Source organism: Pundamilia nyererei, unplaced genomic scaffold, assembly GCF_000239375.1.
Source record: "Pundamilia nyererei isolate P.nyererei 1_Seehausen unplaced genomic scaffold, PunNye1.0 scaffold00455, whole genome shotgun sequence".
Classification (NCBI taxonomy): Eukaryota; Metazoa; Chordata; class Actinopteri; order Cichliformes; family Cichlidae; genus Pundamilia; species Pundamilia nyererei.
Window position 1 is genome coordinate 200,994 of NW_005187856.1, and position 12,507 is coordinate 213,500.

The 12,507-nt window shown below is 38.8% G+C and overlaps 1 protein-coding gene across 1 annotated transcript in view; it reads right to left on the reverse strand.

The window, feature by feature from the left end:
• trappc9 (trafficking protein particle complex subunit 9) overlaps nucleotides 1-12,507 on the reverse strand; it is a 229,220-nt gene that overhangs the window by 198,274 nt on the left and 18,439 nt on the right. The window contains exon 10 of the mRNA XM_005753708.1: nucleotides 6,052-6,195. Coding sequence (XP_005753765.1) covers nucleotides 6,052-6,195 — 144 coding nt within the window. The remainder of the gene's footprint in view (nucleotides 1-6,051; nucleotides 6,196-12,507) is intronic.

Consider the following 12,507-nt stretch of genomic DNA (forward strand, 5'->3'; position numbering starts at 1 on the left):
ACTCATCAACTGACGCTACTTATCAGCCAATCAGTGGCATGGAGTCTGACTACTACTATGACCCAATAGAGAACCCAGAAAAGCATGGGTTAGGCAAGTGAGGCCTGCAGTTCTGGAGATGTTGTTCAGGCTTCTTTTGTGACATCCTGGATGTCTCATTCATGTGCTCTTGGAGTAATTCTGGTAGATCAGCCACTTTTGGGAAAGTTCACCACTGTTCGAAATGTTCTCAATTTGCAGATAATCACTGTGGTTCACTGGCTTTCCAGAATAGCAGCTGTCAATGACTTGGATAGCTTACAGTCATTAATAATTGAAATCTTCATTTAAAATTTGCATTTTATCTTTCTGTATATTAAAATTTGTTGATGATTTGAAATGTTTGAGAAATATGCAAAAATAAATAAATAAGCAATCAGGAATCAGCACTGACGACACATCCCCAGATATAAGAGCTACCAATCTCATAGGCACCGATGCACCCCTATTTCATTGAAGATGCAGGCTGTTGAGTCATCATTAATACGGATGGTCCCTTAACTCTTTAGTCCAGATGACATGGCATTCACATTTTCAAAAAAGGAATTTCAGATTTCAGTTCGTCTGATCACAGAACAGTTTTCCACATTGGCTCAAAGTAGATAGCTGGATCATGTTCACGTGTGACTTCTTTGCATGACAGAGCTTTAACCTGCACTTTTGAATATCACATCAAACTGTCTTCTCAGACACTTTCTGATTTAGTGTTCCTGAACCCATGCAGTGATTTCCATGACAGTAATACCCGTTTTGAATGCGCTGCCACCTAGGGGCTAAAAGATCACACATATTCAATATGGCCTTGTTTCTTGGAGAGACTTCACCATATTTTCAGAATTTTCTGGTGATGTTGTGTACAGTAGATAATGGGATAATCAAAGTTTTAGCAATTTTATTTTGAGAAACATTATTTTCAGACTGTTCAACAATTTGTAAACTGGTGAACCTCTACCCATCTCTATCTATAATGAAAAACTCTGGGACGGTCTCCTTATATCCAATTATGTTCTTAATCCAAAACCAACCCGTTTAGTTGCAAAATGTTCCTCCCGCTGTTTCCTTTTACTGCCACCTACTTTTCCAGCTTTTTTTTTTTTTTTTTAAATGGGAGCCTCCTGAGTGACGTGTTCCAGGTATGTCTCACTGGCAGGATTATATCTCAGCAAGCCTGTTGTTGCCTTGGTAGATCCCCATGACAAGCTAGAAGAGGTGGCCGGGGAGAGGGAGGTCTGGGCTTCTCTGCTTAGACTGCTGCCCCCGTGACCCAACCCTGGATGGATGGATGAAAAATCCATCTGAACAGTCAGATTGGCACTGACAGAAATCTCACTTATCATACAGTGAGCAACAGACTCACTGTTAAATCAGTCATTTGTCTTGTTTATGTTTTGAGAAACAATGCTAACAATAAGTTGATGCCAGACTAAATAATAGTGTTAGCCAATTAAAAAAGATGACGCAATAAAAACAGATCCGTTTAATTAAAGCCACCCAGGTGTTTTCTGTATTTGCTGTAAGACACATTCTTTTTTTTTCTTTTTTTATTTATTTATAGGCACTACAAGGAAGCAGTGAGACTAGAGCTTCAAGTAACTCTAGTGATAGCGCAGACAAAAGAATTATATTCAGAGAGAGACTTATTAAATTATATAGTGCAATGAAAACTGTTGGGAAGCAACAGACACATGTGTCAACAGTTTTAGGAATAATTTAGATTTTTGTGTCTGTATTGCTAACAAAATGCCAGCAGTTACAAAAATAGCATAAATTAAACAAGAATCTTAAAAAATAACACTACAATTTTTTTAAAGTGACAATTTCTCTAGAATAACTCACTATACAACTTTATAAGTACATACTATATAAGGTAACCCATATTAAACTTACTTCTGCTTTGGTTTTGAAAAACTGTGTATGCATAGTAAACCATTTTTGCTGACAAAGAAACACTTCCTCTCTGCTTATTTACAAGATACCAATAAAGTTAAAAAAGAAACGCTGATAGCACAGATCTAAGCCAGCACCCATAGACTCAATGGCTATCCAGAAAAACAAGTGGTGCCCAACAAAATGTATATACGTCTACTTCAATATGACTAAGTAAAAATAACAATAAAGAGAATTCTGAATGGCATACATTAGCAACACAGATAATTATCAAGATACTGGTCAAGCCAATGGCTTGAGGTAACCACACACAAATGTAAATGGCATAAATGTGTTGCTTACATTTAAGCAGGTGTATCATTATTAGGATAGGGATTTCTGTTGGTGTGTGAGACTGTAGCCTCAGGTCTATATTCTTATCCGGTAATTATGAGGCAATGCGTTTCAGGTTATTTTACAGAGTAACATGAAAATTAAGTATTAACAAATTACTTTTTCCTGGGAGTAATTAAGTACCGTACTGCAGATTGATTGCAATGTGTTGGTGATATGCCTGCATTTCTAAATTAGACAGCAATTATTTGCAAACCTTCATGAATCAGCCTTCCAACAGGAAATCTCCGTCTTAAAAAATGGTCGTCACAACTTCTTGCAGTTGATCACTGACAGCAAAAAAAAAAAAGAAAAAAAAAAAGTACTAAATGAAATCCACGGGAAACACCTAGTTTGCATGCTGTAACCTAGAAGTATGCTTTTGTTTGACCCAACATCCTGAAAATGCTGCATGTCCCCAGTTGGAATCACGGTAACGTTCTCATTCTAGTTCACTATCACTTCCTGTAACAGCACTTTGCTGTTACACATCCATAATAAGCCATGCTACATGTATAAGTCCACTATTTAAAGATTAACTACACTACAACTATTAAAGCAAATTGTGATAGTTGACGAATAATATCAGTCCTATTCTCCAAACCCAAGGTGATATATGGAGCAAATACAGCACCAAAGAACAAATCAAACGGTACTAAACAAATACACATTTTTGTCACTATGCAGCAGTATGAATAAAATGAAATAAATCACTGTTGCTGCTCCTTTCAGACAACTCCTGTTTGTAAACTCAAGAAGACAGGACAGTTGGTGTGTTGCATCAGTGGCCTCACTTCAGTTATTTTTGTAGTTTAGTGTATTTGTAATTCACAGAAAGTTCCATTTGTTAAAGATCCTTGCATGCACTGAACAACTTTAGAAACATAACTATTATTGACTTACTAAACTTGATAATGATATACAAGTAGTAAAGTTTATGCCTAAATATAAACAGTTACTGCTGTACCCATGCACCCATTTCAGTGTTCTGGGTGTTAATTATGCATGTGAATACAGCTGGCTAATTCAATTTAAATTCTCAAAACAAACTTCAGGATGACTGTAACAGAACACGTGTTCAGAGAATCTGATGCAGGCAATCACATCTGAATGTCAATCTGCCCTTTGAATTAATGATGCAAGTCTGCAAACTCAAGAAAAGAATATCAATGCACCAGTTCAGGAACTGATACGAAGCATTTTTGCCAAGGCAATTTCACTGGTCACTGAAATTTAACAAGGAAAACATTGCATCATTGTTCATCGTGATTCACCCACTCTCTTGAAATAGTAATACGACTTACCCAAAAACCCTCTTTCAGATTTTCCAAAGTCCTGGATGCCACACAGTTAGGAAGCCATACAAACACAATGCCACCAAGCACCAGTAATGCCTAACATTCAATGCAATTATCACATTGTTGTTCATCAGACTGCCAGTTGGGTAAAATGAAATAACATGTCAAATTAGGCACATAATGGAAGTACAAGTGCGTGCCCATATTTAAACTTCTTAATCAATCAAAAGAAATAACAAGCAAGTGAACTCAGTGACAACAATAGTGTCCTTTGCTCTACACGTTTGCACTTAAAAACAACACACCGATTTAAAGGCATGATTCAGAATAGAGGGCTCTTTACTGCAAATTACAAAGAGACAACTAAGTAGTGAGGGAATTTCTTACTACAAACTCTCCGTCCCAAGAAACAGCAGCCATAATCTAAAGGTTCTCAGATCTTTCTAACGTTATGAACCTAGAGCCGTGCGATATGACCAAAAATCACATATCCCGATATAAAACATCCATCGTCCCGATAACGATATAAATCACAAAAATTTAACATTTTCTGTAAATTCTGTGAATCTCGGCTAGCAGAAGTGTGTCCAGCTGGGCGTCGTGTACCTGGAGTCGAGTGTTTTAACCGATGCCTGAAACTACACATTTTTAGACATAGGTTGCAACGGCCGTCGTTTTCTTTGTGAGTATTTATTACACAGCGTGCTGCGGGGAAAAGCCTGTTCTAACGTTTGAGTCTAAGGTTTATTTTTTAGCACCTGGCGGCTCTTTTTTGCTTCTCATCCGTAAACACTCTGCATACTCTTTCATGTGTTTTTATATCGTCATCTGATATATATCGTTATATCGAACAGCCCTATACGAACACCTATGTGAGTTACATATAAATGGAAAAACAAATATCCCCACAGCAGTCTATTAACATTGGGGAACTGGGAACTTTCACAGTACTGTACATTAATGAATTTTTGGTTTAAGCGAACACAAATGACAAGCTTTTGCTGACCAGCAAACTGTTTTCACTTTGCCTCAGTTTTTTTTTTTTTTAAATGCCATGGCAAAAAAGATGCTAAAGCATTAGCAGCTCTGCTAGCTAAACAGCTGAACCAGTCAAACACAGAACAAGTTTTCACTTCATTTCAAAAGGGAGAGACAGTATAACACTTATTAAACTGTCAAAGCTTCCCATCCAATAAATAAATACATAAAGCAGGCAGCGTACACAATAGCAGCTGAGGGCAATGCCAGCTCCATAGTATACAGCTGGATGCTTCACACTTGGTATTGCTTGCCCTTGTAAAGGCAGGATGTGTGAAATGGGTGCCATGTCTTTCTTGATACATATGCCAACATGTTTGTCATGAGAAGACACGGCAACAGAAGAAAGACATCACACTACTGAAAAATAAAGTAAAGCTTTTTACTGGCCGTTTTAGAAGTTTGGACAGGGGAGACAGATGCTTTTATAACTTTGAATGAATCCAATTGGTTTAATTTATCACTCTGTCCAGTTTCACTACATTTAAAAGTACAGTTTAGTGACGACGACAATGATGATGATGATGCACCGAACATGTGCTCAGGAATCAAACTTGGAGTGAGAACATTGTAAACTGCTGTCCTATTATGACATATGTGCACACATCAAAAGGGACTTATTTCACAAGACCTCGCTTCTTCCTGGTACTTTTAATATCACACTGCTGACGGGAGTAAAGGCAATCAAAGGGAGGGCACCAAAACTCCACCCGACAGCGCTCTGAGCCCAAAAAGTTACAAAGTAAATATGAAATGGTATTTTAGTGCAGCAGAAAGCACTGCTGAAGAACTCGGCTTACAAGGTCACTTTCTTCAGGGAGAAAATACCCGCTCACTTCTTGTGATACAACAACAAAGTAGTAATTACATCACACGGCTTTTCTGCCCTTTGATGTGTGTAAAGCTGTAGACTGACATTTTTTTTTCCAGCAGAGCTGTTTCTAAGAAGGCTTGTCCCAGCAACACCCTAGGCAGAGCTGCAGAAGTCCCTTTGCTAACATTTAATATTTTATACTGTGAGTCTGCTTCATCTTGTTCCCACCTCATCTCCCTTATTCTCCCTCCCACCATCATTTCTCATAGTAGCCAACCAGGGATTACGCTGGCCTCTTTTGTGTGGCCAGTGAAGAGTCTGGCTTGCACAGCTTCATCTCCTGGCTGCTGCCGCAGGATTTCTGGTCAGAGCACAATGTTGCATTTCCGCCAAGAAAAAGCTGGCTTTGTGTATCGCATACTATTAAAACTCGTGGTATAACGCTGCAATCACCAGGGGACAGGTTGGCTGCGTCTAGATTTTTTTTTTTAAAGGCAGGGCATGAAGCTGAAAAGCACCACACAGGTTTTCAATTCTGCAATGAAACATTAGTTTGTTCTGCTCAATTTCAAGTTTCCTCCTGACTGTGTTTTGTGAGCTGACCTTGATCAGACAGGAAATCAAGCATGGTCTGCAGCAGGAAGGACAGGTGGCGCACAGACAGGGCCGGGTTGCCCATGCGACGGGAGGCGTAAACCAGTTCATGCAGGAGGCGCATCTGTACAGCAGCCCAGCCTCTGTGGGTACCTGGGGGAGAGGGAGAGAGATGACAAAATAAAAGTCAAATTTACAAAGCTGACAAAGCTCATTGCTGACATCTAATGTTATGCAGATATCAAATCAGATTAGTCCACATGCATCGGAGACATATTCTGCCTGACGCAGATCAGCTAAATCTTTGTTGTCCCATGTCAAACACTCACATTATCATCTCCCATATTGTTTTCAAATTGTATTGAGATCTTTATGCTGATATCTGCCAGCACGGTGTTGAGTTTTATTATGCTGATGCTAATTCGTTAATCTTTATCTTTTAACACATTTCCCACCCTGTCTGTATAAGCTCTTTGTAAACATATTCCATAAGATCTCTCCCTGTTACTCAATAAAAGCTGTTTCTCAATCTTTGGATGATCAGCTTTAAAACACAAAAGGTAAATGTCATAAAGTCAGCTAGAGTTAGGTCATAACACTGAATCATTTTGTTGGAATAATATCAAACATATCTTGTTATCATATGCCTGTTGAAATTAGGGATTTCACTGGCTATAACTCAATCAATTCATTTTCTCCCGTTGTCCAACTTGGGATTGTGGTTTGGATGGAGGAGTATACCAGGAGGACAGTACACCCTGGACTGGTCGGCAGTCTATCAAAGGGTGAACACATAAAGACAGAAAAACCACATTCAGACTTGGGGCCACTTTAGAATCACCTATTAACCTAGCATGCATGTCTTTGGACAATGCACATGTTTTTTGTTTCTAACGCATTAAATCTTAATTTCCCCCCTCATATTTTTCCACCTGCTAAGAGGTGCCATGATGAAGAGATAATCAGGGTTATTCACTTCGAGAAAACTTCAGTCACAGGAAACAAAAGACCAAAAAGCAAGAAATATTCAATGAATATTGTTAGAAATGTTTTTTTTAAGTTCTTTTTTCATAAACCCGTAAAGGCTCGTTTTGGGTAACAATCAGAAAGACAGAGAAAAACATGCCTGTGTGTATATGTACAGTGGAGCATCTACCAGTCAGTCAGCAACTGGGGAAGCACAAGAACAACTACACCAACATCTGACAACCAATCATCCAAACAAACTTTAACTCAGCGTTACACTTCCTCGCGTCCCAGAAATACACCTGCCAAGTTTCAAGCAGATTAGTCAGTTGTCGAGATACGTGATGAACAGATGGTCACGCTGACCTACTGAGATGTCTGGAATAATTAGTAATTAGCACTCATTTTGAGCCAAATTCCTCCAACTCTGATATGATCACAAACGTCTTGTACAAGCACAAAATTAGCTTAAACTAATTCGCTGAGGCCATCAATTCAAAGTATTCATGTGTAAACTTTGGCTTGCTAACTTAGCTGCCGGTGTTTTGTTTCTGCAGAGCACCACAAGACATCTTAATAGCATTCTATCTTGACACCAACAGTTACATAAGGCCCTCAGCCCCCCACGAGATGCCCTGCTCCACTCCCAGCTGTCTACTGTTGACTCACTGAGTGGGAAAGAAAAACTAGAGGGTAGATGCACTGGAGAGGCTGTGGGGGCCAGAGGGAAGGAAGGAGGATATTTGGTAAACACTCTGATGTTTCCTCGGCTTAAATACCACTTCCAGTAACATCAAATCGTGCCCATGACGCTTTTTACTTATCAGCATTTTTCTACCACGGCTGTTATTCATCCTGACTTCTTCTGCCATCTGAAAAAACTGCAAATGCCATTCCTTCATAAGGGATTTTTTTTCTGTCATGAAAACTGCACCCACTAAGCAGTCTAAAAATAGCTGACTTCCACCTGTCTGCCAAAAAACGGCGCTTATCTGGAGGACAGTAATCCAAAGGACACTTCGGATTTTCTGAGCATGTCGCTCTCGCTCAAACATGAAAAACGTGTTCATTTGTGGTATTTTCAGTGCTGAACTGGAGGTGTCTGGCAATCCAATTAACACACCACCAAGATAATGAGTGTGGTGCCACGGCCAAGCAGTCACACTGTCATGCAGTAAACCTGACTCAAAAGGCACTGTACCCTCAAGCTGCCTCAGATCTACTGTGTAGGGTGATGAGATGGCACATAGAGCCATTGTTCTCCACAATTATAAGCATCCAAATTATTACAAACAGAGAGAACTCCAAAAATTCATTCAACAGAATGACAACAGAGCAGCAAGAGGACAAAAGATGACAGAAAAATGCAGTGTCCCCATTACTGCCAGCAGAAAGGCGTGGTGAGAAAGGGCATATGAACCACTTACAAAGCCATTTGCTCCACTGTGTCTCTGGGCACAGCAGCCTTATTGCAATGCACTATTGATCCCCATTTTCTTTCTTTTTTGAACTTGCAACTCTACTGTATTGCCTTATAAACTCTCATCTGATCCCTTCTGCTAAAAGGCTTACTTCCATCATTTCCTACTTTCCCATCAGCCTTGTGGGAATTCGTACGTCAGCTGGGAGAATAGAGCTAGAATATGTAACGGTACTTCAACAAATCCGGCATCCAATCTGTGTGTTCAGCCGTCAGCCATTGCAGCAGTGGCAAATCGTCTTGAGGTGGTGATATCTACTCAAAGTTATGCGAGGCCAGAGCGTAATCAAACATACTAACGAAGACACTTATGTTATGTTATGAATAGCCAAATTATTGCATGTTACATTTTAAGCAATGCCACTTTTAGTTACCAGGCAGCAACCAGTGGGACACAAAAATGATCAGAATTGCTGAACTTGCCCTTTCCACCGTGTTTGTGCTATCGGTGGTTTTAGGAGGATTTTGATGAAACAGTCTTTGATGAAATTATCTGATAAATAATATAGCCTGCAGCGTGATAGGGCTAATCCAAAAAGTTCTAATACACTTCACTACTCCCAAAAGTTTTAGTACTTACTACTTTAGTATTAGTTCGATACTTAAAACAAATGATAGATATCCATGTCCTACTACATTTGTTGCATGTATTTATTCATTGTATAAAAGGATTACGTCATTAATATCATTAGAAGCCCATGCTGCATCATGATCAATAAATTAATCTTAAATGTTACAGTAGGCAGCTGCACACTACCATAGACTTTGTATAAAACATAAAGTGTCCTCCATAATTTGAACTACGATAGCTCTTTTAGATGTTTTCTGACAAAGTTATTATTAATAATAATCTGTGTAACCACTGGTTTGCAGCTTGTTCTTGAGTTGGCAAGTTGTTATGAATTTGTTTTTCTTTACCACAGAAATGTTTCTGTCATCATGCACTTCTTTTTTAGCCTTTCTTGCTTTTTGTTGTTGCCAAGCTGAGCAGTACATAAAATCTTTTCTCTCTCATTCATTCTCTTTCCCCCTCTGATGGTTTTTCAGCCTAATGATCGCTCCCTCACTTGCACCAACATCCCTTTGGGCCTCATATTTTCAAATTGTATTAAAATTACAGTGAAAAGTTATAAAATACAAATTCAAGCCTTTGAATCAACTTCAGCTGTTATGCCTGCTTCATTTGTCATGAAATAACACGGCAGAAGGCATCACCTGGCCATGAAACTGTTTATCAACTGTTTATCTTTTAACAGTTGATATTTTTTATAACGCTAATTAAATTAAAGCTCCAAGTCTGCACGTCAATCACATATTGATTGTTTGATTTACAATATACTGTGATGGTGTACCGAGGCAAAACTACAAAAATTATCTAGCTCTGAAACAAACACGGAAGTGCATTTGATTGTTTACACTGGCCAGCAGGGGGCGACTCCTCCAATTGTAAGTCCATTGGTATTAACATCTACCGGTACTGGCAACCAGCCTTCAGCCGTCCTTGTCAGTGGCCTCAGTTTAAATACTAAGTAAATGAGTTTTGGGTCTCAGTCATGAAAAATGGTGTTATTTTCCTAATTATAGAACCCATTATTGTCCAAAAGGACCATTTCAAAGTGACAACTGCCCCTTGATTGTTATATGTGTGGTTTGAAAAAGCAAAGATGCGAAAACACTCAGATCCAGGATGCAAGACAAGGTTTGCAAACCAATGTATTACTCTTTTTTTTTTTAAATTCCCAGTGATGAAGTATCACCATATCACTGTATCACTATGTACACTGTTATATAGTAGTTTTTGAATACAGTGGATTTTATCTACTGTTCTTCTCCAAGACTTGTTTAGGAAGCTTATATGTTGAACTGTGTAAAATGATTATATTTTAAGTGAAGTGCCCTTATAGAATAATGCTATTATTTATACATTTTAACTGACTCCCAAGATATGCACTGCAGTTCTACCTGTATTAGTGAGTTAGAATAATGAAATAGGGATTGTTCTCATGTTTTCTGTTTGTGTTTTATTTTTCAATGATTTGCTCTACCCCCCAAAGAAACCATCTACTTTTACCTCTAACAAAAGCCAAACAGCAAACTTTATATCTGATATGTGATCAAAGAAAGGGAGGAGAGAGAGAATAGCTAGATTGTACAGACAGGACTCTGGCAAGGGTTTTAACCACTTCAGATGTTTAAATTCATCGTGCAGCATCATCGAGGAGGTGTCTGATCTGTCCCAGATTGATTCTGCACCAACAGATGGTATGGCCCCCACAGAGCTTGGATCTTAACATCATGGAGTCAGTGTGGGATTACATGCAGTGACAGAATTGACAGAACTGAAAAAGTCTAAATCCACAAAAGAATTGGGGCAAGTTCTCCAAAATGACTGCCACAAGTTATTTTTAAAAAGCTCATTTTTGAAGGCTCCCCGCAAATCGCTACCTTATCATGGTGGAAGGGTTTGTGCGTCCCAGGAATCACAGGAGCTATGTTGTCAGGGGGCTTTAGTCCTGGGTGAGGGACCAGACAAAGAGTAATTCAGAAAACCACTATGAGTAAAAGATCAAGCGAACAGTTCACCCTCCATGGGACAGGGTTCACCCTGGACCAAGGCCCAGGGTGGGTGCCCTTAGTCCATGGAGCCTGGTGGGGCACAGCCCCAAAAAAGGACATGGGACCACCCTCCTGTAGGGCCACCACCTGCAGGAAGCGCTCTAGGCATCAATGTGTATTATTTTATGTTGCATTAACCCTTTAAAGCCGGTCTGAGCGGGCACGCTCCGTTTTACGTAACTATTTTTAAATCCCGATAGCACTGCAAACACATAAGGTAGCACAATAATTTTATGAAACCGAAGGAGTTGTACTTACATCTTATGCCATCAGCTTGTCCTCGGTCACAGTTTCCTTCCACATAAAGCTTTGCAAAAACTGCATAAAAAGCACTTGCAGCAACAAAAACATAATATTCCAGAAACACGCTTTGCCGATTCGATCAGCTGTTCGTAACACTTCCTAGTCCATCAGCGCGAACTATCGCATGTCCGCCATGACCTGCCCGAAACCGGAAGTGACGTCATTTTGCGGAAATGTAGTTTTTTACCATCAGGACCTTATGAGCCTATACTTGTGTTTTTAAAAGTTATCTTTGACTTTATGACTTTCTGTGTCGTTTCTGGGATGCTGAGGACTCATATTGCACTGCTGGAAATAGTTTATTTTGATGCATATGCTGGGGGTTTTTTGCAAATTTGCACTATAATATTTATTTTCGTTTTTCCTGCAGTAGATAAAAATTGGTGTATTTCAAAAAGAAAACTATGAAGACACTCAAATTAAATTTCCTGTGGTGGGAAACTATTTTGTGCAACTTTTTTGTATTTACAGTTTTGAGGGATAAGCCTCTTAAATTTCTCTAACTAGAAATATATGTTAAAAAAACAAAAACGATTTTAAATTTTTTTGTAGTTTATTGCTCTTTTTGCAATTTATGTAATTACTATGCACTTAATGCAGACATATCATTAAAATTTGGGCTATAATGGTTGTATTGATGTATATCAACTTGAAATGCTCCCAAAAATGGCTCCACAGCATGTAAAAATATAATATAAGCTCTGGCGGACTTGGTTCTATGGTAGGTCTTAAAGGGTTAAATACTGTATTTAAACATAACATACTGTATTGAAACTACTTGGAACTTTTTTTTAAATATGAAGATAAAAATGAGGTATTTGAAAATCAAGATTATGTAGTAAGTTTATGAGTCTAAAAGAAGAAGGAATGAAAAATAGCAAGCAAACCTGTTCTCAGCAAAACATTTCCAAGTCACAAATGTCTGACAGCACTGTAGGAGAAATGTGTGCCAAAACCACCTTTTTAATTCTTTAACTGAAAGCTTATTAAACCAGACACTTAGTGAAATGTGAATTGTAACTGTTCTATTGTGGTGCGAGTGCTTTGGTCCACCTATTTCACTGTGAAATTTGCCTCTACATGGAATCCTTTTTCCCCCT